Source organism: Pezoporus occidentalis, unplaced genomic scaffold (genome assembly GCF_034315485.1).
Source record: "Pezoporus occidentalis ecotype Australia unplaced genomic scaffold, CSIRO_AGI_Poc_V1 ctg93, whole genome shotgun sequence".
Lineage (NCBI taxonomy): Eukaryota > Metazoa > Chordata > Aves > Psittaciformes > Psittacidae > Pezoporus > Pezoporus occidentalis.
The window spans coordinates 8989710-9017702 of record NW_026916294.1 but is presented as its reverse complement, the minus strand read 5'-3'; the positions used below and the strand labels follow the sequence as shown (position 1 = coordinate 9017702).

The following is a 27993-nucleotide window of genomic DNA, read 5'->3' as shown; positions in this document are numbered from 1 at the left end:
AGGCCACACCACCACAGCACAGGGCCCCGCACACCCTGACGTGCGCCGGCAGCCCCGCTCCCGAAGCCGGCAGGGTCCCGGCACTACCACAGCGCCCAGGCCCAGCAGAGCGCCCTGGAGCCGCGCCGGGCCGCCCCTCACCCGCGCGTCGAGGCCACAACAAGATGGCGGCGGGCGCTGTTGCCCTCAGTAAAGATGGCGCCGCGCTCCCTCCGGAAGTGCTGGCAGGCGGCGCCACCGCCCCGAGCCCGCTCTGGAGGCGGGGATTGGCCGGGGGCGCCGGCGTGCCGAGGCGTGGCGCCGTGCGGCGCGAGCGCGGCGCCGCTGCTGCTCTCGCCGTGTCCGCCGCTCCGGGCCCCCGCCGCCGCCGCCGCCGCCGCCACCCCGGCTATGAGGAAGCGCAACGAGTCGGTTACGGTGGAGCATGAGCGCGCTGCTGCCGCTGCTGCCGCCGCCGCGCCCGCGCCGCTCGACAAGGGCTGCAGCCTGAGGCACAGCCTGCGCCTGCCCGCCGCTGCCGACGGCACGGGCATGAAGCGACCGCTGGGCAGGTGAGCGCCGGTTCCTCCGCCGGGCTTTGTTATCCCCCGGCCCTGAGGGGCTGGAGAGACCCCGCCCGCCACCGGCCCTGAGGCCGCAGCAGCCGCTCGTCAGCGGGGCAGCTCCCCAGGCTGGCAGCGGGGCTGGTTGCGAGGAGAAGGAAGGGGCCTTTCCCCGCTCCCCAGGCTGGCAGCGGGGCTGGTTGCGAGGAGAAGGAAGGGGCCTTTCCCCGCTCCCCAGCAGCGCGGCGGCCGAAGAGCCCCGGGGGCAGGCAGATCCTTTGGAACTGAGGCTCATTCCTACCTCGGTTGCACTTCCCTGGCTTCTGTGCGTAGGGTGAGCAGGTGCCGTCCCCTCGGATGCTTTCGAGTTCTCGGTGAAGGAGCGTAATTAGGGGATGGGGTGGTAGCGGGTCCTGCGGCCCCGGCTCTGACCGGGAGAGGCTGGAGGGGTTTGATTCTCATACCTGAGCGTGGCTCCATCCAGCTCCCTTCGCTATCGGGTTCGCTTGCAATAAACGGCTAGCACAAACCCGTCGCCATCAGGGAGTGTATGAGGAGGAGCAGGGGCCTGCAGGTAGGATGTCTTTGTTTATTTATGTTTTTAAGAAGCTGGTGTCTGTCAATGTAATCTCTGTAAATGAATCCGATTTAGCATCTCCTTCCTATAGATGAATCAGATTTAGGTGTTGGTAGATCAGATGCGTGGCTGTGCTGAAAACAGTTTATCGATGGCTTTGGCTGGCAGCGTTAACATTTTAAACACGTACTTATGTACATATTTATGGTGGGAAAATGTTCATGTTCCTCTATAAAAACAAATCTGTAGCAATAGGAGATGCTTGTAAGATGGGACCACCTTCATACAGGATTTCAAGGGGATGTAATACAGTGGAGACGACTCACAATTGCAGAGGGCTAGAGAAGAAAAGATGTGACCTTTTAGTCTCATCTCCACCAGTGTAATGCTTTTCTTTGACTGCGTTTCATAGGTGTGGGGAATACTGAATGATGAAAGAGCTGTGTGGTTTGGGTGGCTGAAGCCAAATTGCCGTGCTTCAGGAAAACAGCAGCCCGTTTAGAAAGAAAAAGTGCCCATCTAGAAAATGAGCCAGTGTGGCTGTTTCTCTGATAAACTTTCTGTGCGGTTTTTCTGTTCTCATAGACAAAATTAACATTTGAAATTAACTTTTTCCTGTTCATTGTGTGAATTTTTGTTGTGTTCAAAGGCAGAGGCTTAAAATGTTCTTTCTTTTTATTGGGTAATAGCTATTCAATTTGATGCCCTGGAGGTAATCCTCTGGGATGTTGTCAGCCCTCTGTTTCAGGTTGCGACAGGCTTTGGTACTTGGAAATGGCGCTGGGCTCATCTCTCCAGTGACTGTGCAATGGATCAGGCTCTGTCAGTGCTCCACTTCTGGAACACTTGACAATTCAGCACATTGGTTCCGTTGTCTGAGTGGATAATCTCTAAGATTGCTGGTAATCAACTGAAGCCTTATTAACTTCTTAAATGGGATGAACGGCATTCAGGTACTTTTCACTGAAGTGGAACTACTCCTTCAGTGCTGGGCATTGAGCAAGCCCTAAGAGCACATAGCACAGGCTGTTGGCTTGCTCTGACAGGCAGGTACTTTGTGGAAATCAGATGGAGCACAGCTATTAGACATGAAGCAAAGGCCTGCTGAAAGCAGGGAAAGCACAGCCCATCTGTGGAAAGGTTTCTTGCAGTTATTTCTCCATGTACGCCTTTAACAATGGTCAGCAGGCAAATTTTCCTCACTTTTCACCTAAGTGCTTTGGGCTTTCTTTGTGCGTATCGGGTGCTGTATTCCATATATCAGTGCTTCCCAAACTCTTGACGTTATAGGAAAGCCTCATTTGTTTGGAACTCACTTTCCCTTTTCCATGTGTCAAGATTATTTATTTTATTTAAAATAGAGTCCTGTAGATCAGCTTGTGTGGTGTTGCCAGGATGGCGTATTCTTGTAACTGAGTAAAGCGCAAAGTGGAGCAATCACTCACTTCTGTACTGATGTTGTCCTTTCTTTTCTGCTGTCCTGGGTTGGGTTCTCTGACTTTCTTACTGCCTTCCTCACTTTGTGAGCCTGCAGATGATGGTTTGCAGGCAATACCCTCTGCTTATTTTTTCTCCAAGGTAACAAATACGCTGCTGAAGCGTGAGTCTGAGTGTGCAGGAATGGGAGGTCCAGGCAGAAGAAGATACAATGCCCAGAGATAAGGATGTTGTCCAGAACAACCACCTTCAGTCAGGTCAGACAGCTTTCTAGCTCTGTGTCACTTCCACCTTTGGCAGCAGGCAGCAGTGGATGTTTAAGGAAGAACACGAGGAGGGTACATACACAGTGGGGATCTCCTTTGGTGGGTACAAGCTACTGTACAAGCCTCTAGATCCTTCTATTTTAATGTGCACAGTCATGCTGTTATTGCAGCATTCCTTATACCACTGGAAATAAAAGTAGGGTGGCGTTTTCAGTGTGTTACATCAGTTTAACTCGTCAGCTTGCTGAAACCGTACTGAGGTCAAAACTATGCTGCAAGGTTGCTGGGATGGTGGAGATGGTGCAATAGCTGGAACTGGGGATTGGTACCACAGCAAACTGTTCTGAGCGGCTTGCTCATTGGTGAAATAGTTAACATCAGCGATTCTAGTGGCAGTGAATTTGGTGTTCAGGGGAAGCTGGGCTGCCTGCATTTCACACTGCTGTTATTTAGTCTCTCTGCAGACTTGGGAAAACAGCACGTATGTTTGACTTCAGTATGTGGCTTTCCGTCTTTTGTTTGTAAATGATACAAACCTCTGGTTAGAAAAGCAAACTGAGCCCACAGTGCCTTGAAGCGACTGCAAGTTCTGCAGCCAAGGGCTGATCGTGTGGCAGCTCCTGCAGGGCTCTGTCTGTTCGGGTCCAGTTCTTCAGCAGAGGCTAGAGAGCACCATGACTGCAGAGTGATGTTTGTAGAGGACAGGATTGGCTTAGCAGCAGGAGCAGCTTTATTCTTGCAGAAGTATTTTTGCATTTTACTAGCACTGTGTTTGTCCCTTTGTTATGGTTCAGTCCTATCATCACACTGTGCTCATTCATCCAGGAGTTGAAACTCGCTCTGAAGAGGTGGCTATGCGTTTGAGCTGCTCTGTTACTGAGCATGTGTGTCTGTGCATTCATGTAACAGAGCAGGGTGTCTGCTAAACAAGATTCATGTGGCTTTGGCTGATGTGTGCTGTAGTTCGTGTGGCTTTTCTTATGTGGTTTACAAACGGAAAGGAAAGGCACATATATAGATATAGGTATTGCCATTCTTCTTCCGTAGGTAATAGTAAAACACAATGCGGTGGTTATCTAAGAACTTTACTAGCAGTTCTAAAAGTGTGTGAATGGTTTGGTTTTTAAAGGAACTGAGTTGCTTTGCCTGAAACTATTAAATGCAGTGATGTGGTGCCACAGCGGCAGCGTGCAGCGCTTGGGTTTCCTGGTATGCATGTTTTGTGTGGATGGTCATTCTTCTAATACTTGTGTCATGATGCATTTTTCAGGTGACAGTGTTTAAGTGCCAGGGGGTTATGAAGATACCTTGTGTTTGGGTACTTGCTCTGGCTCATTTCTGTGCCCAGTGGCTCTGATGTTCTGAGAAATTGCGATTACCTCGTTAGTTCCACATGTGTCTGACTTTCTCTTTTTCTGTGAATGGGAACTCAGTGGCTGTATGACAGTCCTGGTTTGTCCTGTGCATTGTCAGCTATTTTGGCAGCTTATGGCCAAGTGAGTGTCTCTGAATTGCTCCCAGGTTACCAGTTTGGGGCACTGGGTGTTTGGTCTCTGCATCCTCTTCCCCATTTGTTCAGTCTTTGCAGCCGTTATAATTTTCTCTCCTTGTGCTCATCTTTTCCCCCTCTTCCTCAGACTTAAAATTCACTCAGCAAAAATAGCAAGACTCCTGCGATGTGGGGAGTTACAGTTTTGTTCAGTTGTCCGCCTCAATGTGTTACTGTTAAAGTCTATGTTTTTTCACCATGTTCTTCACTGGCTTTGTGTCTTGTGTTGAACAGGTCCGGTTTACTCCCCAGCATACCTTGAGACTCCTGGCATTCTTCTGCAGGCCTGTCTGTATGATCTAGGGGTTTTATTGCTGGGTCCCACGTTCCCATGAGCCTCTCTGGATTTTCCGTAGTAGGTCATAGTATTTTCCTGCTGCATCTGCGCTGTATCATCCTGCATCTCATAGTCTCTGAGCAGTTTTCTCAAGTCTCCCCATTTCTCATGGAGAGCTGTGCTCGCTTCAGGCTGAAGGCAGTTTGCCCTCCAGTTACAGAGTGTGGGTCTCCTTGAACTCCTCATCTCATTGCAGTGCCGTACTTCTGACCTCAGGCATGCCCCTGGCTTTGGGTGCTCTGCTTTGATGGCTTATGCCTGAAGTAATAGTTACTGCAGCGTTATTAATTGCTATTTGTATCAAGTCCTTTTCCACTTAGGAGTGTGTGAATTGCAGACTTCTGTTGTTTCGTACCTAAACTTCCCACTGTATGGGTGGTTTTAGGTAACTCCTGGAAGCAAGAGGACTTTCTAGTCACCTCTGTACTGAAGATCTTTGTAGAGACAAAGGTCTACTTAGTGTTGTGATGATCTTTTCTGTCCTTTCTTCTTGACTGGCCTCTACCCATTCCTTTGGGCATACAGTGAGTATGATCATGGGCTGGGTGTGATGCTGCACTATAGGGTGACCAGCTAAACTGAGCTTTTAACATCAGCACAAGTCCCAGGTTCCCATATGCACTTTTCTCTGTAGATATTCTTTTTAGCTCCAGTATCCCCATGTCTATTTCCAACCTGCTTTCACTTACAAAGACCATCACTGGTCTACTTAAAACAAGCTCAATTTTGAGGATGACTTGCTTTTATGCTATAAATGGCATGTCGTTGCTGAGCCAGGAATCTAGTTCTCTGCTAATGCAGTCACAGGTAATCACCGTGAGTCTGTAGTTTTCCTCCAGGATGCAATATGCATGTGTTTCTTTTTGGTGAAAACAGCATTGTAGTGTTTTCATTGCCGTCATCAGAATGCACTGCTGTTGGTACATACAGGAGGTATGTCCAAGCAGGACTTCTGCTGTAGATGAAGAGTCCTGTCTGCTGAGTCCAGTTTCCTTTAAGAGGCACCATGATGTCCTCTTAGGGGGCTACAGCTAAGATATTTTATCCTTCCAAGCCTGAAGGCAGGTCGATTGTTTTGGTAATCATACCAGGGCATGAAACTAGTCAATAGGCTTCTTCCATAGCAAATCCCTTACAAACCCCTGGGTTTTGGAAATTCAGTGGGTAGCTGTGCTGTAAGTGTCATGCTGTTGGTGTTAGTGGACAGCTTCTGACATCTAGAGTGAGTGGGTTCACTGTGCCTGTAATGTGGGAGCACTATTTCAATGTAGCTGTGACAGAATCAGTATCACAAGAATATTAAAAAGGAAGTACTCCTGGTGTATTGGAAGTAACAGGAGACCTAGGAGACTTTAAAATCATAAGCCTGAGGTGGAGTCTATGCGATTTTAATGGTAAGAGTTAGTTTGCAATTCAATGAAGGAAGATTTAGCAACTAAATATATATATATATATATATATATATATATGTACTAATGAAAATAGATCTGTCCTATCTTAAGAGGTCTTAGTATAAAATGTGACAGGTTTGTCAAGGTTACAGCCTGGTTGATGGATGCATCAGTGGTAGAATTGTTTCTCCAAAGCACTTAACTTCGTACTGTAGTTTGCTGAAAGGACTTGCATTGCTAATGGAGAGCATGTTATCTGCATTGAAAACTGTCTCAGTGGAGAGAGAAACAACTGGGGAGTTACCTTGGGATGGATGTTTGGCCTCAAGGGTGCATCGTTTTGTATGTTGTGTATCACCCATCGCAAGGATGAGGCAATTGCTGTTGGTAAAACTGGGAGGAGGAGGAGGGGTTGCTGAGAGCTGATGAATGGGGCAGCTGGTGAAGTAGTGAAAAGCTCACCAGAACACAGGTTAAATGTGGCTGCAGTGGGGCAGGATGGCAGGGAAGAGTTTGGAGTGGGAACTGAGGCAGAGACTGAACTTGTTCTGTTGTAGGTGATTACCTCTGCAAGCAGTTGTGGGTCCTTTCACCCTGGCCTGGCACCAGTACTGCCTGTCCAGGAGTAGGCTGTGGGCTGGGCTTTGCCCTTTTGCCTTGCTGGCAAGCAGCTCTCCAAGCAGTAAGTGCTGATAAAACAGTGCAACACTGAGCTTCAGAGATCTGCCTCTTCGTTATTGAAAGCAGTTTCAATGTGCAGGCAGAATCTCCTAATTTTAGGCTCTATTAAGTGCCTTGATCATTTAAAGTGTGCCTGAGCTAGCAGGAAGGATGTGTGTGTTTACTTTCCAAATCAAAGTGTTTGTTTAACCCAGATTTATTTCAACATTGTAACTGGTACTGAGCAGTAGAGCAGTAAGAAAGGATTGTTAGACTGGGCAATTAACTTTCAAAGTACAAACACTCCAGAGTATTTGGGCTAAGCCCCACAGCTGCCTTCTTCTTGTTTCTGTCAGCCACAGAGAGCTCTAGAAATCAAACTAAGAGCATGAAGACCCCAGTCACTGAAGTTGTCTTCTGAATCTAGCAAATAGCTGACACAAAACCTGCCAGTGGAGAACATACAGGATTGAGTAGTGCAAGTAGTTCAATCTTTGTGGATTTTATTTTTAAAAGAAAGAAGAAAATCCTTCCCCTGATACCTGTTTTTTTTTTTTTTTAGTACCTGCTATGTCTGAATGGATTTAAGCACAGATAACTGAATATAGAATTCATCTTTTAATGTCTCTTAAACCCAGAATTTTTCTCTCATATCTCTTGGGAAGAGATAACAGTATTCTTTGGTTACCTCCTGCTTGTGCTTTAGATGGGGTGGTGTGTGAATAGCAAGGACTGATGTTCCTTCTCAGCCTCCAAAAAGAACCAGTGGGTAGGCCAAAATGTGGGCCATTCATTTATAGTATCCTGCTTGTACATCAGGTACCGGATGAAGAAGGGTAGCTTAAGATTTCGAATGTTCTTCCCTGTAGTACCTGTGCCGCTGTTCTGAACATGAATGGTTACATTAAAATCAGATTTGCACCCACTGAAAGTGGGGATTAATTTCTCTTGCAGAAGAGATTGGCATTGACTAGGAAGTGAAATGAGGTTGTGTGGAGCCTCGTGTCTCTCCTTACTGAAGGTGTGCAGAATAAAGGACTGTGTGTGGCAGAACTGAAAAAAGAAACCTCCTGAAGAGTACTTCTCAGTGGGATATATGCAAGCACAGAGCACAGTAAGTGCATTTACCCTGTTTGAAGGCTGATTTGCTTTTCCCTGGCAGTAAAGCTTCCCCTGGGGTGGCTTTTCTGAGACAGAGAAGCCAACACAATTGAGGGTGATGTAACTGGAGCTTTGGAGTCAGGGCTTCCAGGTTGCAGCATCCTTGCTTGTGGAGGAAAGTGTGTGCACCATGTTCAAGACTAGATTTTAGACTTCTTGGCATTCCCAGGAGGGGAAAAGCCTGGCTGTGTTTTCTCCCCTAAACCAGCCCTATTTCACTTCTTGTAAAGTTCTGATTGGTTTCAGAGCAGCTTTAGGAAGCGGGAGTGAAGCTGACAATGTCAGCTTTATACTGCTGAGTGTGGAAACTGTGGATTGGATACAATCAGGGGAAATATGCCATTCTCTTGTCCTTGCAAATCCAGCAGAAATGCAGTGAATAACCTTTTCTTTTGGTTTCTGCTAGCTTTGTGCTCTCTCTAGTAAAGCCTTCTTTTGACTACCAGAGCAGGGACCCCATTTCACATTAAATTTTGGGACAGGCTGATGTACAGGGCTGCAAAATGTTCCATTTCCATGCAGTTGAGTAGAAGCTCCAACACCCGCTTCTCACCTTTTCTGAATGTGTTTTCTAGCTTGGCTCTTCAGGGTTCTGTAGTGTTAACAAAGGCTCTGGATTTAATTGTCATTAGTTTTTCAAGCCTTTGTCCTTTTGGAGCTGTTTCCTCAACAGGATGATAGCTAAAAGCTGGAATCCCTGAATAAAGCACAGATGAAAGCAGGGATGGATTAATCTTCCTGTCTCGATGCAAAATAGCCCCCTGCTCAAGGTATGTCAGAGGCTGACAGGGATTCTGTATCTGTTCATACATCTGTTCTTTAGCCACCGCTGTTGCATTATGGCCATGCACTGCTTGTTAAGCCTCCCTTTTTAAACAGGTCACAATTACAGAGGGCACTGTGACCGCCAGCTCAATGTAGCCATGCTCAGCTGACAGTATATGTAATGTTTTGGCATTGTTGAATGTTCTTGTTTGCTTGCATGCCTCTAACGGGGAACTGTTGGTTCATTGTAATCAATGTGTATTGCTAAGGATGTGTTCTGCATCTAAAAGGTGGCAGTATGGCTGCTAACACAAAAGCAGGGTTTTTTTTTCTTCAGGCTTCCAAGGAGGAATGGCTTCTGATCACTGCTAGCAAAAGCAGAGCTGCTTCAGTTGAGCAAATGTAAGACAACCATCTTGATGCATTGAAAGGAAAAAGGTCTCCAATACACAGATGAGCCTTTCAATCAGGTGGTTTAAAAGACACCAGAGCCACAGAGCCTGAGTAGTAATTCTCAAACCCTGTGGCTTGCGGCTGTCTCCCAAAAACTGTTGTGTAAAAGGATTTCGTGTTCACACAGTTGTGCAGCTTGGAAATGCGAGCCTGTTCACATAGGGATGAAGTGTGAACCTATGGATTCCTGCTGTTGCTGCAAGGGTAACACACACATGCAAGTCTGGTGGATTTGCTGCATGTTAACAGGTTTTAAGTGGTGCTGGGGAGCTGGCTTGCCTGTACTGCGTGCTTTTTCAGTTATGTTATGCATTCAGCAGACAAGTGGCTTTATGTTAAATGGCACTTAGGAACTGTGGTGGAGCATTAGATGTCTATATGGGTTGTGCTCTTGAACCTTTGCTTGTGTACCTGAATGTTCCTCCTTGTGAAGAAGAGTGTGGTAGAGAGAAACGAGCTGTGCTGCTTCAATGGAAACCCCACTCAGCTGGGCCAAGCTCCTGTTTTGCACTTCAGTGCAGTTTCAGCCTTTTTGTGTTTATGGTTTGGGTTTTTCCCCCCTCTTTTTGCAGGCAGCTTTCCCTTCCCCAGTCTGTGGACTAGGGAAAGGGCTGTGCCTGTAATAGAAACCAGCTGTCAGCTGTGAAATGAGTGAAAAACTAAAGAATTCAGTCAACACAGTGGGGGGAGTGCACCACAGTAGTATCTCAATGCCAAACTTGACTGAAATGCAGCGTGGGTGACTTCAGCTTTGATCAGTGTCAGCAGCATTGCTCGGAGAGCTCTGCAGAAAGTATATTTGTGGAGTTTAAACAAGTGGTTCTGGTGCAAACTAACCAGCTGATGCAGAACGGTCATTCAGGGCAAGTCAACAGCCTTAAAACCCTAATCCCCAAGCCTGTTCTCCTGTCCCAAAAGTCAGTGGTTCAGTTGCCTTAGGGTATAATTATTCATTGTTTGCTACATACTTAAAATAAGAGAAGCATCTGCTCCTTTCTTGGTACACCTTTCAGAGGTAGTCAGCTCAGGTCCTGGTTGTGGAGAGGCAAAGGCATGGCACTGGGAAAGGATGGGGTGCTTGAGAGGGAAAGGCTAGATGTAGCTCCCATGTCCTGTGCTGTGGGGTGTGTAAATGCTTGTGTGAGCCTTTCCCTACCTTGCTTCATTTGCTGTGTTTTAGAAACTTGTGGCATTGCCAAAGGCCCTGCATTCCCTGCAGGCTGCTCCATTATTTCTACTCATTAATGTCCTACACTAACTTGCCTTTCCCTCACTTTATGGACTCCAGTTTTTAAACCTGCTGTGTTCCGAGCCCCTGCATGCTGCTCCCTGGCATTTCATTGCTATTGACTGCCTGCTCAGCAGTGCCTTCCTCTTCCCCTTACCCTGAGTGCTGATGCTGCTTTTCTCCCTCTTGCTGCACCGGGGTCTTGATTCTTGCAGTCCTACCCAAGATCTTTCCTATCCACAAACCCAAATGTGCTTATGAAGGTCTCAGTGGCTGGAGCTTGCTACTTCTGAAACTAACCCAGTTTATTGGGATGCTGTCCTTTGCTTTGCAGAGAGACAGACCTCAGATTTTGTACATGACTGGCTGGATGGCTTCCTTCTCACTGTTTATTGTTTTAAGTTAATGTTTAATCACTTGATATTAATCAGAAGGAGTCACAGAAGCAGTCCGAGGGAGAGTCTGGGCTGCAAGAGGGGAGCTATGTAATGAGGTGCTGGACTGGGCGAATTTGGGAGCTTAAAGTTACAAACTTCATCTCTGTTCAGAGAGTTGGAAAAACATGGCCTGGAGATCTTACTCCAGCCAAAAGGAGATGTCCTATAGGCAACAGCTTGTTTTGGGCTGAAATGGGTAAGGGAGCCTCAGGGGAGACCTTGGGAATAGACAGTTTGGAATGACGGGAGAGAAAGGACATGCTTGTATGCCCCAGCATCCTGTGTTCCTCCTAAATCCCTGGCAGTGTTCAAGGCCAGGTTGATGGGGCTTGGAGCAACCTGCTCTAGTGGAAGGTGTCCCTGTCTATGGCAGGGGTTGGAACTGGATGAGCTTTGAGGGCCCTTCCAACCCAAACAAGTCTGTGAATGTGTCTAAGGCAGCGGTTGTATGGTGTCTAAGCTGATGCCACTGCCAACAGGGACCTGGAGGCCTGTTCTTTGGACAGGCATTTCTACTACAACTGCTCAACCGTATCTACAGCCTGATCAGTTTGAAGAGCTTATTTTCTATGTATTTGCATGTATCTGCTCTGATGCAGATACAGGCACAGGTTCTTCCTACAATGAATTTTCCTTTGTGGCCGCATTAACATTTGCCACCTTCATGCTGCCTAGCTATGGAAGTGAATGGGAAGTGGGATAGACTGCAGGGTATACCCATGGAAGCGCTGGTTAGCAGATAGACAAAATACTGTGGTGCTGTTTGCTGACGCACTGTGCTTCTCTGGAGCTGTGTGTGCAGCTTTCACTGTCCTGTGGTACTGCTGTGAACAGAGCAATGAGTTAGTGCTTATGGCAGCTTTCTGCTGTGCTTTAGAAGTTCAACGTGCTATTGGGAGGAAGGAAGGCAGCAGTTTTTGCTATAGTTGCAGCAAAGAAAAGACTAAGTTTCAGTAGCTGGCAGTGTTTTTGTGTGGTTAGAACAGCTTGACTGCCCTGCCAAATGCCAGCTCAAAAGGTTTATGGGTGTACTGACATCTCCTTGTCAACATTGGGTTTGGAGCCGTGGCTGGGACACCTCTCTCCATCACTGTTGGTGCTGTGTCTGTTCTGAAGATGAGCTGTCACATATTGTGAGGAACCTGAAGGTGGAGCCTGCATGTTTGGAAACTTTCTCCAACACTCTCAGCTTGCTTTGCTTTTCTCTCTTATTTTCTTATTGAAAACCTGTAGGCCATAAATTAGCTGCCTTTCACTGCTTTATTAAGTCCATTATTCCTGTTAATTTGCCTTTTAATTAAAAGAGACCTAGTAGAACATCCTAACTGTTCGCTCCTGGGTACAGCCTTAGTAGGCTGGTGGGAACTATGGAGTGGAGCTTTTCCTGGGCCGGGTCTCTGCCAGTAAAGGCTGGAATGCCTTGCTCCATCCTAGCTTTTTAAGGCCAGTATTTAAAGAGTTTGTGTGTTATTCACTCCCCTCTCCCACTTTCTCATTGGTGATAATAGGAATGTTTAGTAGCTTAGCTGGATTTTGAGATACAGACAGCTTTTTCTCTGTCTACCTACCAGGGAAATCTTTACTTAGCTTTTTCTTGTGGTACCCTTCACTTTTCCTAGGAGAAAACACCGTTCGGGGTGAAATTGTGTGAACTTGATGAATTTTAGTCCATGTAGCTTAGCTCTGTGTTGCCAGAGGGACATTCATGTACCTTGTCAGGAGTTGGTGGGAGGAATTAAGCAGACAACTCTTCTAGGCAGTGTGTCCTTTGTAGGATGAGGGAATGGACTTGAGTGATCTATTGGCATCTCTTACAGCCTCTTTAATGTCCAGGTACCTATGATGTGACTAAAAAAGTCGCTGATTTCTGATGCTCTTCTGAAGTTGAATAACGAATGTTTTGGATGCCGCAATGATGAAAGCCATAGGACTGGGTATGAATTTGCCTGTTGCATCTTCTGTACCTTTGATGGCATATAATGGAAATTTACTTTGTACTAATTGACTGACACCTCCTGGTGACAGATCTAACATCACTTACTGTTAATGCTTGGTTTTATGTGCAGATGGATTTGTACTTGAATTATTATAGAGGCTAAAGGACAAACAGAACAAATCCTCCATCGCCGGCAGGGTCCAAGGCCAGGTTGGACGGGGCTTGGAGCAGCCTGGTCTAGTGGAAGGTGTCCCTGCCCATGGCAGGGGGTTGGAACTGGATGAGCTTTAAGGTCCCTTCCAACCCAAACCAAAGCATTCTGGTATTCCACGATTCAGTGTGTCGGCTCCTAAAATTGGCGAATGGGAGATGAATAATTTCATGCCTCTTGGAAATACTGATCTGTGCTTTCAGCTGCTGGCACTTCCTGACAGCAAGAGCTGGTCGCTCATTCGCCTGCAGTGTTGTTCCTCCTAGAGGCTGCCTGCTGGAAAGCAAAGGGAGTTGTGTTGCCTGGAAGATTTGCATGCATTTTAGTTCTTGATTGCAGCGATACTTGAGGGCCTCAATGTTTCTGCCCATCAAATGGGCAACTGTAATCAACTGGATTAAAAATAATCAACTAGATCATTAGAATTACACCTTATGTATATTAAATGCATGCATATACGTATGGATGTGTAAGTGGTAAGTATTCTGAGGCAATAAAGTATATATTGAGAAAAACTGAGATAAAATAACTAGCTGCTGTGTGATCCTTCACTTTTGTCTGTGGTGTTGGTTTGAGGGTTTTTTTGGTAGTTTATTCTTCCCAATTGGAATACTTTGGAGAAAACAGAAATAGCATGTTGGGGCAATTGCTCTGAACTCAGTCTGGGCTCATAGAGAATGATGATGCAGACAGTAAGTTTTGTAATGTCTTGTAACTTAGATCTGCTTTTCATGGCGTTGAGAGCTGTGAACCGTTTTAGCTGGACCAGGCAGAATATCTGCTCCAGCCTGTACCTGCTATCAAGTGTGATTTTTTTATCAGTCTCATTACACATAGTTCCTCAAAATGTGTTAAAATCCAACTAAACAGAGTCTTGCTGATGGTGGTTTGGATGGGAAGGGCAGCCAGGCTCCTTTGTGGAGTCAGACACGTGATGTGCATTTCTAGAGATCCTGGAATATCTTAAATCAGCAAAACAAAAAGCTCTTGTTACAGAGTGGTTTAAAATGTAATCAGTGGGGAGTTTCTGTTCCCTATTCCTAAACTGTGTATCATCAGCTGACAGTTTGGGTACTTCTGCTTCCCTCAGCTGATGCTACATAAACAAAACTAACTTTAAACAGTTTAAAGAGTCAATGACCAGGTTTTCACATGTGCCAAGCACACAGATCCTTGTGAAAGTTGCTTCCCAAAATTCCTGCTGTATTCAGCTCTTTCTCTCTTTTCCTTTCTTCTTCTTTTATACAGGCGATATGGATTATGGTTCCGACTGCGGAAGTTAATAATCTGGCTGCTGGGAATGTACATTGCCATTCCATTTCTAGTAAAACTCTGCCCTGCTATTCAGGCAAAGCTGGTCTTCCTAAACTTTGGTAAGTGATTCAGTCTGTCGGGATGGGTGAGGGGTGCAAGGGAGGAGCGTCTTTAAAACTGTGCAGTATGTTGAATACATTTGTCTGAAGGGTTCAAGGAAGTTGCATGAATACATAGCACGTGAAATTACACCCAGTGAATTGTTTTCCAGGCAGTGACTCTTCACCCAAAAGCACTTTAGGAAAACGTCCTCTTCCACTCCAACCAGAATATGTTCGTGCAGTCAGACTGTTTTCCTTGTGCCTGCTTAGCCTTTGCATTTGGTCACACTGTCAGTACAGTGGGTCTGGTGAGCTGGCTCCTCACAAAGGGAGGCCTCAGTATCCACAGGATGGAACGTGTATTCATTTGTTCAGCTGGAAAAGAGAAGGCTCTGGGGAGACCTTATAACAGTCTCCAAGTACCTAAAGGGGCCTACAACAAATTGATAGAGGAACTTTTGACAAGGGCCTGTAGGGACAGGACAAGGGGGAATGGCTTTAACCTGACAGAAGGAGAGTTAAATGAGACATTGGGAAGAAATTCTTCCCCGTGAGGGTGCTGAGGCCCTGGCACAGGGTGCCCAGAGAAGCTGTGGCTGCCCCATCCCTGGCAGTGTTCAAGGCCAGGTTGGTCAGGGCTTGGAGCAACCTGCTCTAGTGGAAGGTGTCCCTGGTCATGGCAAGGGGTTGGAATTGTATGAGCTTTAAGGTCCCTTCCCACCCACACCATTCTGTGATTCTTTCTTTGTATTTCAGTGAGGGTCCCATATTTCATTGACTTGAAAAGACCACAGGATCAAGGTTTAAACCACACCTGTAATTACTACCTGCAGCCAGAGGAGGATGTAACCATTGGAGTCTGGTAAGGAAGCCTGTTGTGTGCAGTCTGTGCTGTGCATCTTTATCCTTTTTGTTCTCAGTGGTGCTTATGGTTGCTGTGCATGTGGCAGCCCTCGCCTGCTCTGATCTGTGGACATTTGTGTTTTCCTCTGCCAAGTGACTGAGTTGATGTTGAAACGTGTGTGGGTCTCCGGAACTCACCTGAGCTCAGATCAGTAATGCATGAAACGAAACTGGATACCCTGTGCATTCAGAGAGGTATCATCGTTTGGAATTGTAAAGCTACTGGTCTGCATTGCTACAAAGACCATGCCTCCGTATCAGATGAGACCCAAGGAGTTTTGTCATTCAACTGCTGCTCATGTTTTATTTTGCAAAAATAAATGTGGGGGAAGGTAGGCAAACAGGATCTAAGTGCTCAGAGTAGGAGGAAGACTGTTCTGTGTATAAAACATATGTAGGATTTGGAGAGTGGGTGAGAATGGAACACACGGTTTACTTTCTTAATCAGACAAGTGACAGTGTCAGACATCCCTTGTCATTCTGTCCTCTTGAAGAAGGTTTTCTGTTTCCAGGCAAGGGCAGTTCATTTTACCTCCTTGGTACCCAGGATTGGCTCAGGCGACTGGTTCTCTGTCTGAAAACCTCTGCTTTTGGTACTTCGCGTGTTATTACCTCAGCTTAAACCAGCTTCTGCCTCTGTTTCTCACGAGTGCTGTCTGTTGTGTCTCAACACCAGAAGTTTCAAAGCCACAGAGAAGTTCCTCCTAGCTTTGAAGAAAAAGTGCCTGCAATTTGAATATACATGCAAGAGCAGGAAAGACCTGAAAAAGGGCCAGACACCATGTTGGGTGTGGAGGAAGGGGGCTGTTCCTTCATGCAGACAGTGATGCTGGATCTCTAAGCTGTAGAATTTGGTGGTTTCAGTTATGTGTGTTATTTGTATGTTCCCACTAGTGCAGTAGAGATTTCACTTGAGCGTGTATAACCTTTCAAATGGGATGGTGATATCCTGCTGCATAAAGATGGTTCCTTCCCTTTAAGTGGATTTTGGTGAAAGACATGTTCAGAAGCTGGAAGTTCAGGTTTTGCAGGCAGGGTAGGCTGAGAAATAACGATCTGTATCTTCACCTGGACAATTACTTCTGCCTGCTAAGCTGCTGAATAAGTTTAGGTTTCAGTGGGGAGGTTTTTGTTTCCCTTACAAGTGTACTGTGTATCGTTACTAAAAAAGAACTTCCAGCTTGTGGTGGCAATTCAGAGTCTGTGTCATTTGTCTGGATATGTATGAGGGAGGTCTTCAGGAAACTTTGGAGCCTTGCTTTAATGCCAGTGTAAGGTCTTGCATTCAGTATGCTTCTGAAACTAAGTCCTCAGCCTCCTTTGTTCATAAGCTTGCCCAAGTCTTGAGGCAGAACAGTTGGAGAAGTTGAGTCCTGCAGTTACTGGGGCTTTTTTCCTACTCAGGAACTCCTTATTTGCTGCCTGCATGCATGAGAGTAGACTTTTTCCATCGTTTCCCCCTGTGTGTCCTCTGAGCTTTACATCTATGAGGAAAGTGTGGCAGACAGTTTGTCTTCCGAGGAGAAAGGCATGTGAGTACTTCAGTTACTTCTGACAGCTGTAAGCTTGCCCCCTTCTCAACAATTTGAGATGGCTGTGGGCATGTCCACACCTTCTAGAGAAATTACCCACTTCAAATTCTGGTGTCTGAAAGCAACATACATGATCTTCTCATCTGGATCCGAGTGCCTCTTTTTCCTCAGATTGACTATGGAATCAGCTCTGCTTCTTACTGAACGCGCTTTCCAAAGCCAGCTGACTTGGATTATGCTGAATATTTGCTGACCTAGCCGTCAGTCTTGTTTATGGTGTATAAGTATGTTAATTGAAGAAATTAGATGCCTTAAAAGCTGAGGAATTGAGATTCTTTCTCCAGAACAGTGGCAAGTTCAGTAGTTGTGCTTTGGGTTTGCCTGTGAAGTTGGATGCCTTGCACAGACCTGAGTTTTGAAGGCAACCGTGATGGGAGGTGAAAATGTAGACATAACCCTGGGCACTGCCTTTTAAATCTGGCCACTTGTCACTCATGACAGCTCTGTGAAGACGTGTGGGGTGTGTGAACTGAGGTAATAAGTTGATCAGAAAAACTCAACATTCAAATGGCAGAAATGAGTGTCTGACAGTGTTTATTTTCCTTCTTTCTACAGGCACACGGTCCCTGCAGCATTGTGGAAGAATGCCCGAGGGAAGGACCAGTTGTGGTTTGAAGATGCTTTAGGATCTAGTCACCCTGTAATCCTCTACTTGCATGGGAATGCGGGAACAAGGTGAGGCATTAAAAAGTGATGTCTTTGTGTCATGCTGTGTTTTCCTGGTTTGCCACAGCTTTGATACATTGATCAGAAGGATGGGGACAGACTTTTTAGAAGGGCCTGTAGTGACAGGACAAGAAGTAATGGTATCAAAGAGGGTAGATTTAGACTAGATATAAGGAAGAAGGCCTCTTATGATGAGGGTGATGAAACACTGGCGCAGGTTATCCAGAGAGGTGGTAGATGCCCCATCCCTGGCAGTATTCAAGGCCAGGTTGGACAGGGCTTGGAGCAACGTGGTCTAGTTGAAAATGTCTCTGATTATTACAGGGGTTGGAATAGATGACCTTTAAAGGTCCCTTCCAACTCAAACTATTCTATGATTAGAGCCAAAATAAAATCTAAAAGCAGTTTGATGCTACTCCTTTCTTAAAAGGAAAGCATGTTTTAAGAGGTTGTGTCTCTCCATTTATTGAATGTGGAATAGATTTCTTGCAGTTATTGGAGACACCTGATACTGTAGTCTGCATTGTATTTTCTGCCAGGAGGCTGTGACACTTACTAGATCAGGTAGGGAGAATTCGTTCTTTGCAGTATAGTGGTCTCTGAATCAAGGGGATAGCATTAGTGCTTCTGTATATGTGATTTACACATAGTAAATAAACTTCCCAGTTCCTTTTGTGAGCTTGTTTTAGTAGTTAACACATTCTGAGGTAGCAAAATCAGAAGGAAAGAGGAAGGTAATGGGCTGGCTTTGTTTCATTATTGCATGCATGCAGGATGTTTGTCTGGAACAGGAGCATTTCTAAACCTTGCAATTTCATAGCCGACCATGTGTATCAGCTAGAGGAGTAGGTGGGTTCTCTGTACTTTGTTGCTGGATGCTTAAGAAACGTTAGCACAGCCTCAAACTTCCTGGATGTTTCTCAGGATCGTGTCCTTACTGCCCCATCTCTGCATGATACAGTGCTTTACTTCATTGATTAGAGCATGGTCTTTTTCCTTACTAATATCTTGTCAGCCCCTTTCTGAGTTTGGAGTGCCAGTGCATGTTCTTCTGAAGCTGATGTCTGCTCATAGATACTCTGCAAGAGCAGAAGCATTGCAGAAATGCAAGTTCCATGATACAAAGCAAAGAAACTGTTTCACCTGTGCTGGTAGTGAAGGTTCACTTTACATTGCAGGAACATTGATCCTTTTCACCCAAGTTCTTGTTTTATCAGTGTTCTTCTTTGGTAAGAGGGTATGGTGTGGAAGATGCATGTTGGGAGCCAGGAAATGCACGAGCAGATGGGTTTTTGAAAACTGACCCTAAAGGTTTAATCAAATTGTTGCATTGTTTTTCTAATACTGCTTTACTTGTTTTCCTGCCTTTATTTGGTGTAGCAAACGATACTAATGGAAGCTATTCTGCAGCTTAATGGTGGTAGTCTGGGACCAGTATCTCTGTTATGTGCATATCGATTAGATTTACTTCTTGCTTCTCCAAGTGTTATTGGGATGAAGTCCTGAGCTATGGGTTGATCACGTATTTCACTTTGCACATTAGGGAGGCTGGAGGTGTATCGCCTTTGCCATTTCAGCTTTTATACATACTGCTGTATGTTTCTTCACTGGATATTCAGTCTCTTGTCAAAGGGCTGCTTTATCGATGCAGGCTGCATTAACCATAAGTAAAGGCACTGCCTTGGCTTTCTGCTTTGCCTGAGTTTATGAACACTTCCAGGGACGGTGACTCCAGCACTGCCCTGGGCAGCCTGTTCCAATGCCTGACTGCCCTTTAGGGAAGGAATTGTTCCCAATATCCAGTGTAAACCTCCCCTGGTGCAGCTTGAGGTGGTTTCCTCTTGTCCCATCCCTTGTTCCTTGGGAGCAGAGCCCAGCCTCCTCCTGGCTCCATCCTCCTTTCAGGCAGTTGTAGAGAGCAATAAGGTCCCCCCTGAGCCTTCTCTTCTCCAGACTAAACCCTCCCAGGTCCCTCAGCCGTTCCCTGTCACACTTGTGCTCCAAGCCCTGCATCAGCTCCATTGCCTTTCTCTGGACCCACTCCAGCACCTCAGTGTCTCTCTTGTAGTGAGGGGAGATGTCAGGGATGTCAAAGGTGACTTCTCTAAGCAAGTATATCTTCTTCAGCCTTACATGCTTCAGAAGTCCTTACAGGCAACCCCTTGTGTTTCTGGCTGCATTAGGTATTTTGTAGAACAGTTGGAGCTGACAGCTTTTGGCTGGCAAGTTCATGTGTTCTTAGAGGCTGGACTGGGAAGTGGCATTTTGATTTAGAGGCTGTACTGACCAAACCAAAAAACCTCAAACCAAAACCAGAGATATTAAAGGAAATTCTTCCTCTGGACTTGGCAGTGTTCAGCTCTGGTTTTCTCTGCTCAGCCTTCTGCACATGTTCTTTCTGTCCCTGTGCTTGGAGCCTGGGCCAGCAGGTTGGGTTAACATAGTGAGTCCTGCAGAGAGCATCACACCCTGTGGAGCAGCAGTTACTGGTGGTATGAGCAAGGGTCTGCAAAGCCAGCAGGAGCGGTCTGCTTTGGATGTACTACAGGAAGAGGCGGGTAAGAGGGTGGGCTGAAAAATACATCTTCACCTACTGAGAGATCTGTAGGGAGAATCTGACTTCAAAACTGTGTCCTGCATAGATCAGCAAAGCCGTGGCATGTCAGTGACATTTGTGACAAAGCCGTTCTGCTATTCCTTAGGTTTGGTGTGTTTCTGTTAAACTTGTGGTGATTGGGAAAGTGTTTCTGGAGGCTTTAATGTGCACATGTGGGTTTTCTTGTTTGTTTCTTTTGTTTTGTGGTCTTCTCTTCATGAATCCTCTTCATGTCTCCTCTTCCCTTCATGAATTGCTGCCACCAGAGGAGGGGATCACCGTGTGGAGCTTTACAAGGTAAGCGGCTGCACGTGTTGTCCAAGCAGTTGCATTAACACCTCAGATGTGCCTAGGCGTGAGGAGACTGCTCATTACAACTCAGTCCCAACAGGCAGATAGCTTAGGGCTCTGAGTCTCCTCCAGGTATGAAGAGTGTAAGGGAAAGAGGGGTCTGTAAGCCAGGAGCATACTTGCCATATTAAAAGATACTTGAAACCTATTACTTGCTGTTGTTAACTGTGAGCTCCAGCTGAGCTGACCAGGTTCTTTGCCAGGAATGCTTCCACAAAAGTACAAGATGAGTTAACTGTCAACAGGTTATTTTTGGTGGCTTGGACAAGGCTGGGTTGTATGTGATGTGTTAGCAGTAAAATCACCTTGGGAAGCTAAAAACCAAACTTTGCAAGAAGGAGCTTTGTGTTCTGCAAGCCCAGTCAGGGGCTTCAGTGTGTAAGTGGACATATAAAAATGGTACACAGTGGTTCTGGTAGAAGCAGCACCTCATTTGTTAATTAATACCTTACCTGTTGTTCTGTCGTGTGGTGGTGTATACACAGAACTGCCTTTCTCTCTGATGTTGGAATAGTGATTTGCAAGAGGGTGTTGAAACAGTGACTTGGGAGTGTGGATCCCAGAGTGGAAAAACTGCATTTAATACCTCTGCTGTAAAAGGCCTTTGCCCTTGACACAGTATGGACCTTGTCCCCTCCCAAGGGAACCCCTTTGAAGGATTTTGAGCCAAGGAAAGAGAAGCAAATGTTGCTTGAAGAGACCTGAATAGCAGAAACCAAAGGGATTTTGAAGCTATTGCAGTTGCGTCTGCTACTATAAATTCCAAATAACTGTTAGTGGGGAAATGGTATTAAAAGAGGGATGATGATGGAGTAGCATAACCCATGGATAGTGCCAGGAAGTGACACAACCAAGTACAGCAAGGGTGAGCATGAGGTGACATGGAAACATAGGCCAGTGAGGAGAAAGAAGCCTCCAGTACGTGTCTAAGTGTGTGAAAATTAGCCCTGAATGGATCCCAGAGGGAAGAGGGAGAAACCATCACCACCACAGTCCTCCCAACAGAGGAGCTGAATTGCCAGCTTACCTGAACACCCCTCCTTTCTGTTGTCCTCCTTTTCTCTTTTTACTGCATTCATGTGATGTGACCTAGTAACAGTCATTGTTCAGGCTGTGAAGCTTTCAGTTACACTGGAAATAAAGTGATGAGATGATTCCCTTTAGTCCATTAGGAGGTGTGGAGTGTAGCCTGATCGTAAGATCACTTCAATTAGGCCATGAAAGCAACAACACTTCGATGTTTTTGTGATTTTGTGTTGATTTTTCTCTCCTGCAGAGCTGTTGGGTTCATGCTGCAGAATGCTAGTTCAGAACAGTAGCACTGTTTGTAACAAGGCACTTTCTCTGAGCAAGTTGAACTAATATTTGACTTGCTTTTAACAGATTTTGTTAGGATTAGTATTGGCTGTAATATAAATCTTAATGATACATCATTTACCTGTTTTGGATGTAAGCCTTCTGAAACCTGAAATGGACTCCTCTGTGTTACGTTAACATTTATGCCTGTTTGAATAATATAAATGAAGCAATCGTTTCACTGGAAACCCTGGAAGTGTCTGTAGGAGAACCAGTCACGGGATATCTATCTGTGGATCTGAAGGGTAAAGCTGTTAAAGGGAGAATCGACAGCTAAGTCCAGGAAATAGATGGAGTAAACCCAGTGGGCTGAGATGATTCATATTTGAAAAGCTCTGTGCCTGCTCCACTGAAAAGCTTTTAAGTTGTTGCTTTACCACATCAGGCTGATGATGTTATAAACTAGATCCATGTGCTGAGGCAAGAGCTCAGCTGCTGTGCAAGTCTCTGTGATGGGTTTCTGCATGTCTCCCTCCTGCAGGTTCTCAGCTCGCTTGGGTACCATGTGGTGACATTTGATTATCGAGGTATGTGGGTTTCTTTTATTATGGAAAGGTTTTAGAGGTCTCTTTCTATAAAAGCAACAAAAAACTTGCTCTTTTTTCTGGATCTCAGGGGAGCTGTTGTTTTATAAACACTCCATGCCAGCTAATCACCTGTGGTCATTGCTTCTTGTTTTCCTAAGGGGTATCCAAAAAAATTCCAGAAGTTTCTTTCCAGTGCCTTCCTGTGTAGCACCACTTCCTGATGTCCAGCTTTGTGGACTATGGCTCCTGTCTGTCCTCATGCTTAGGGCTCACTGATTTGGGAGCTGAGGAGCAGAGGGTGGCCCAGGCATATCTACTGTCACAGCATCCAGTTAAGGCATCCTCCAGGTGCATATCTGGAAACTAGTGAACTTGCCTAGATGTGTTCTTTAGGTTATGAGCTAATTGACTTTCCTGAGGTCACACAGAGAATTGAACTTGCACTTAAAAGCTAGGAGAGATAAGACATGGAGTAAATGATTCACTAGCAGTTGGTAACTCCCTAGCAGGAGCCAGGACTGTTTTCCAGCCCTGTGCCACCAGCAGTCAAACTTCTGCTGCTCTTTTTTTCCCTTCTTAGTCTTTAAGCAATGGCTGCATTTAATGCCACTGGAGATACAGAAAATAAATTAATCCGTTGCATTTTAATCAAGAAGGCATCTGGGAAAGGTTTATTTGTAGGAGCTTGCCCTGTTTTTCAGTCCTGCTGGCAGCTGCTTCTCTGGCTGCTTATTAGGTATCAGGAGGGATGTGCGCTGCTTGCTGCTTAGCATAAGATGTGTAGACGTGCTGCAGCAGTGATAGAGCCAAACCAGTCAGGAGAGTGGAAAATTGCTTGAGGTCATTGATCAAACAGCATGGACAAACTGATGTTGCTGCAGCTCTGTGAAGCGTGCTTGGGTTTTGACCCTTTATATCAAATTCTTATGCTGTTAGTGACTCCCCTTACATACTGGTTACATGCATGCCGAAGCAGCTGTGGTTTGGGAGCGGGACTGTTGCAGATGAGTAGGTGCAAGAGCACAGTGTGGCAGTGTTTGAGATCCAGCTCTTGGTTTAGTTGTTGTTGGCTGGCTTTGCTGACCCCTTTGTGTGGCTCTCAGAGGGACTGTTTCTATTCCAGGCTGGGGCGATTCAGTAGGCAGCCCATCAGAGAGGGGGATGACCTATGATGCCCTTCACGTCTTCGACTGGATCAAAGCAAGAAGTGGGGACAACCCTGTCTATATATGGGGACACTCCTTGGGCACGGGGTAAGCATCTGAGCAGCTTCTGAAGAACATTTAACACTGACCTTGAACGGAGGTGCTGTTTGCTGTAATCCCCAGGCTGGCTTGGCTTGGGGGTCTCTGGCATCACTGCTGCAGAGTAGCCTCTCCTTTGCACTCTACAGAGTGAGAAGGGCTACAGTGAATGACTGTGCAGGGATTGATCTGGAACCTTCATTGCCCCGGGGGTTGCACTGGAACAAAAGACACTTGGAATGATATAACGCAGATTGACCGGGGGAGAGAAAGTGGGACTGCACTGATCTCTTCCTTGGGGAACCTAGGCTGGGTGTCCTTCAGAGCAGAACATCAGGCTTCTCTTGTACTCTGAATATCTCACACCAGCTGCATGTGCATGATACCCTTTCCCCCACTGCTGTCTGGAGGTGGGTTGTGTTCAGCAAGGCAGTGTGTGTTCTTTCCCCTCTGATTTGTGGAGGAGCAGAGGGCTAATGCAAGAATTCCTTCTGAGTTGAGCTTTGTGTCCATTAAACTTCTGGAGACCACAAAAGCCTGCCCTGCTGTCCTACAGGTGTGTGGCTGGGTCAGGGAGGTGGTTCAGGATTGTACCTCTTCATGGCTGTGATACTGAACACTGCTTTGTTTGAGAGAAGGCAAAGGTTTTTCCTTTGGCTCTTGCCACGTTCAGGATCCCTTTTGCATCACATTGTGCTGGAGACATTTCCCAATGCACTGAAATCTGAATGGCCTGGAACTGTGGTCCCCTGCTGAGCTCCCTGGTGACCATAGCCAGTCTGGAGTCTGAGCATGTTGAATGTGTGCCTGGAGGATTCAGCCACTTTGGAAATATCCCTGTCCCAGGAAGGAGAGACTTGTTCCTTTCTTCCTCAGCTATGGAAACCCCTTGCAGTGTCACCCTGGGACTCTGCACTCCTGCATGGAACTCCTGCATGGAACACAGCACCCCTCTGCCCATTCCCCTCTCTCTTGCTTAGTCCTTGTTGTCTGAGGGGGAAAGGCTGTGTCACAGAGCAGCAGACAGGCTGGGAGCCAAGAGCCACCTCCAGGGAGGTCCTCCTGAGTGCCTACATGGTGAGCTGCTCGCTTGGACTTATTCATGTGCCTCACTGCAGGCACTTGGTGCTAGTGGAGACAGTTGAGTGTGGGAGCCCATGGGAACCCCAGACAACGTGAGTGGGTGATATTAAGGCAGTTCAGTTGTACCTCTGCCACCTGCCACCACTGGAGCCTGGTGCTTTGCAGAGGGACTACACCACATTAACTCTTTGTCGTTGTTCTCTCCAGGGTTGCAACAAACCTAGTGAGGCGCCTCTGCGAGAGAGGTAAGTCTGGGGGGGTGGATGCTCTTCCCACCAGCCTACATCCTGCTGGTGGCCCAGGTTTCCACACACATCTGTGCTGTGACCGTGGTGGCAGGGGCTTTCCCAAAGCAGACCCTGACCTCACTGGCTGCCTGCACACCTGCATTGCAGCACGCTGCCTTTGGCTTTTCAGAAACTCCCCCGGATGCCCTGATCCTGGAATCTCCTTTCACCAACATACGGGAGGAGGCACGAAGTCATCCCTTTTCTGTGGCAAGTACACAGCAGCTCTCACACTAGTATCATGTAATTGTGTGCTTAGAAATTAAGCATCAGAAGTGAGGAGTAATGCAGAAGATTGGCAACCTTACAGCTTGTGGGGCAGCAGTGATATTTATAAGCATCAGGGGTAAAGAGCTGCACTTAGGGCAGCTCCTGGGAGCACTAGTGCAAGAAGCAGTACCAAAGCCCACACCAAAGTGGGCATGCTTCAAGAAAACAAACTGAGAGCAGAAAGGGCAATAAATGTAGGGATGGGAGGATGGGCTCTGCTCTCAACAGTGGACAACCTGTTCTTGTTGTTTCTCTGTTGCGGGAGGCTGTTTTGTGAGCTATGAGCATAGTGATGGCAAAGCTGGGCTTCTCTTGGTCCCCGTCTTTGTGGCGCCTTTGCACTTGCATGGGTTCCCCAGTGAGTTCACTCTCATATGGCCATCTCTTCCATCTGACATGGTCACGTGTTGGTGAGGTATCCTGGGATAAAGCTGTCTCCTGAGAAGAGAGCTGTTGTCAGCAGCAGCGGGATACCTGGAGGCCTTGATCGTACAAGCACCCAGAGAGCTTGCTCCTGAGCAGGCTGCTGAGATGGGCCTGAAACAGGAGTGGAAAAGTAATGCTGGTGGAAACATGGGCCATGTTACTGCTGTTTGTGTAACTGTCCTGCTGGTGCCTGCCGCTAATGCGCTTTTATATCCTCTCAGATATACAGATACTTCCCTGGGTTTGACTGGTTCTTCCTTGACCCCATCACGACAAGTGGAATTAAGTTTGCAAACGATGAGAAGTGAGTTGTGTCTCTGCTGGGGTTTGAGCTGGTGCTGCAGGGAGCTGAGGCGAGCACCAGGGGAGATAGAGATCAGCCTGCACTCTGCTTCTGATTTACTGTTTGTTGTTGCTGAAGCATTATACTTGCTGAAGGGGTTTCCGTTCCTCTCACAGCCCTGAGTGCAGCACAATTTTGAACTGTGGAGCTCTTTCTAATTGTTCTTACTAAGGACAGATGCAGCAGAGAGTGCTTGGGGATATGCTGATTTGGGCCATGTGATTTATGCTTATCAAGTGTACGTTACACTGGGGCATTGAAGGTTTGGGGAAATTTCTCTGCTGTTCATTTGTAAGTCCCCCTATGTGTAATAACGTTGTCTCTTCGCACTGAGCGTTCGACTCAAAAGCCTGTACTGAAGCCAAACCAGAGCTTGGGGGATGCTGCTTTGCAGTGGGGTGAGCCACTTTGCTCTGCTCTGTGCACTAAATAGCTTTTACAAGGATGCCTTCCACTAGTTAGGTTTTTCTGTAGATCAGATGAACGGTGCCCAGATAATAGTGCTTTCAAGATCTGAGCTGCAGGTAATGACCCACAGGACATGTTTGTCACTGCAGTTTCCTTCAATATCCAAGTGCGTTGGTCTTGGGGAATGACGGGATTGCTCTGAGCCTTTGTGACATTGGTGTCTCTCTTACAGTGTGAAATACATTTCCTGCTCCCTGCTCATCCTTCATGCTGAGGATGACCCCGTGGTACCATTTCATCTGGGAAAGAAGGTACGCATGTGCTGACTCTGCAAACTGATCTGATAGCTGGTATGGATGGAACAGCATCCCAGCCAGGGAAAAAGTAATAGGAATATGTAGAAGTACATAGTCAGAAGGGATTGGTGCTAGAGCATGGATGGCACTAGAGCAGAGCGGTTGCAGCCAGGGCCCATAACCCGCCCTGAGCAGGGTGCTGGTTTGATGGGGTAGCTGGGTTGGGTGACACGTGTCCCTCACCTGCCTCCCCTTGCTTTCAGCTTTACAACATCGCTGCGACGTCGCGGAGTTTCCGGGACTACAAGGTGCAGTTTGTGCCGTTCCACACAGACCTCGGCTACCGGCACAAGTACATCTACAGGAGTCCAGAGCTACCTCGAATACTGCGGTAACAGCCCAGCTAAAGAGGGGCTCCTCCGGCTGGGGGGCTTGGGGCACATTGAGATACGTATCTAGCAGCAAGAGAGATGGGCAACAAGCAGTTGGAGACCCTGTGGTCTCCAGAAGGGCTGGCTTAGCACAAAGCCCTCCTGCAAAGCAGGGTTTGGGAAGGGGAGGCACGGAAGGCTGGAGCACTGTTCTCTGGCTCATCTCTGCTGTGAGCGGGATGCTCTGGAGGAGTTGTCTGGAGCAGCGACTCCTGCTTGGCTCTTCTACTCAGCTGGTAGCATAGGTGAGCACTGCTCAGGGCTGTTCCCTGTAGCTGCAACTGCTTGAGCCCTGGTGTTTGCCAGGGGAATGGGAAGACCTGCGGGCTGCAGCTTGTACCAGAGTGTAGGAGAGCTGAGTGTCACTGCTGTGTCCTTTCCTTTCCTAGGGAATTCCTGGGAAAATCTGAACAAGAGCATCATCACTGAACACCAGCTGCTTGGCAGCACAGAGATTTTCCTTTCTTCCTTTCCTCTCCCTCCTTTTCCTCCCCCTCCCTGTGGGTCAGTCTGCCATTCTTCCATCCCTGGCACTAGAGGAGCTCAGGGATTCCGACTCCGGTCCTGCTGTGTACCCTTGGCAACTCCAGCCCCTGGCGTCATGGAAGGAGAAAGAAGCTGTTGGTCTGTTTTCTGACGTGGATGTGGAGGGGTGATACCAGCCAGTATCAAACCACGAAGAACAGAAGCACAAGGAAACCTGGCCAGTGAAGCTTGGTACTGCTGGGGACAGACATTCCTCAGACCTATGTGTCATGACCAAGGGTGTTTCACCTTTAAACACTGCTGCTGGTTTGAATCATGTGGAGACTCATTTGTAGCGAATGGCTTTTGCCGTGTCTCCAGACTGCAGTTGTCTTGCTTGAGTTTGAGGTGTTTTCTTTCTAGGAAATACATGTTTTGCCTTTC

The 27993-nt window shown here is 46.9% G+C and overlaps 1 protein-coding gene across 1 annotated transcript; it reads left to right on the top strand.

The window, feature by feature from the left end:
- Positions 1-283: 283 nt before the first annotated feature.
- Positions 284-27993, top strand: ABHD12 (abhydrolase domain containing 12, lysophospholipase). The gene is made up of 13 exons (XM_062605934.1): positions 284-551; positions 14199-14323; positions 15062-15167; positions 17356-17475; positions 20329-20359; positions 22251-22296; positions 23420-23549; positions 24831-24868; positions 25041-25120; positions 25828-25910; positions 26590-26668; positions 26917-27044; positions 27474-27993. The coding sequence occupies exons 1-13, from the start codon at positions 391-393 to the stop codon at positions 27511-27513; spliced, it is 1167 nt and encodes a 388-aa protein (XP_062461918.1). The 5' UTR covers positions 284-390; the 3' UTR covers positions 27514-27993.

Bases quoted from the DNA above. Each gene is read 5' to 3' on its own strand.
- ABHD12 (XM_062605934.1), top strand. From the start codon at position 391: ATGAGGAAGCGCAACGAGTCGGTTACGGTGGAGCATGAGCGCGCTGCT. The intron at 17,476-20,328 runs GTGAGGCATTAA...TGCTGCCACCAG, and splicing joins CATGGGAATGCGGGAACAAG to AGGAGGGGATCACCGTGTGG. The intron at 25,121-25,827 runs GCAAGTACACAG...ATATCCTCTCAG, and splicing joins GAAGTCATCCCTTTTCTGTG to ATATACAGATACTTCCCTGG.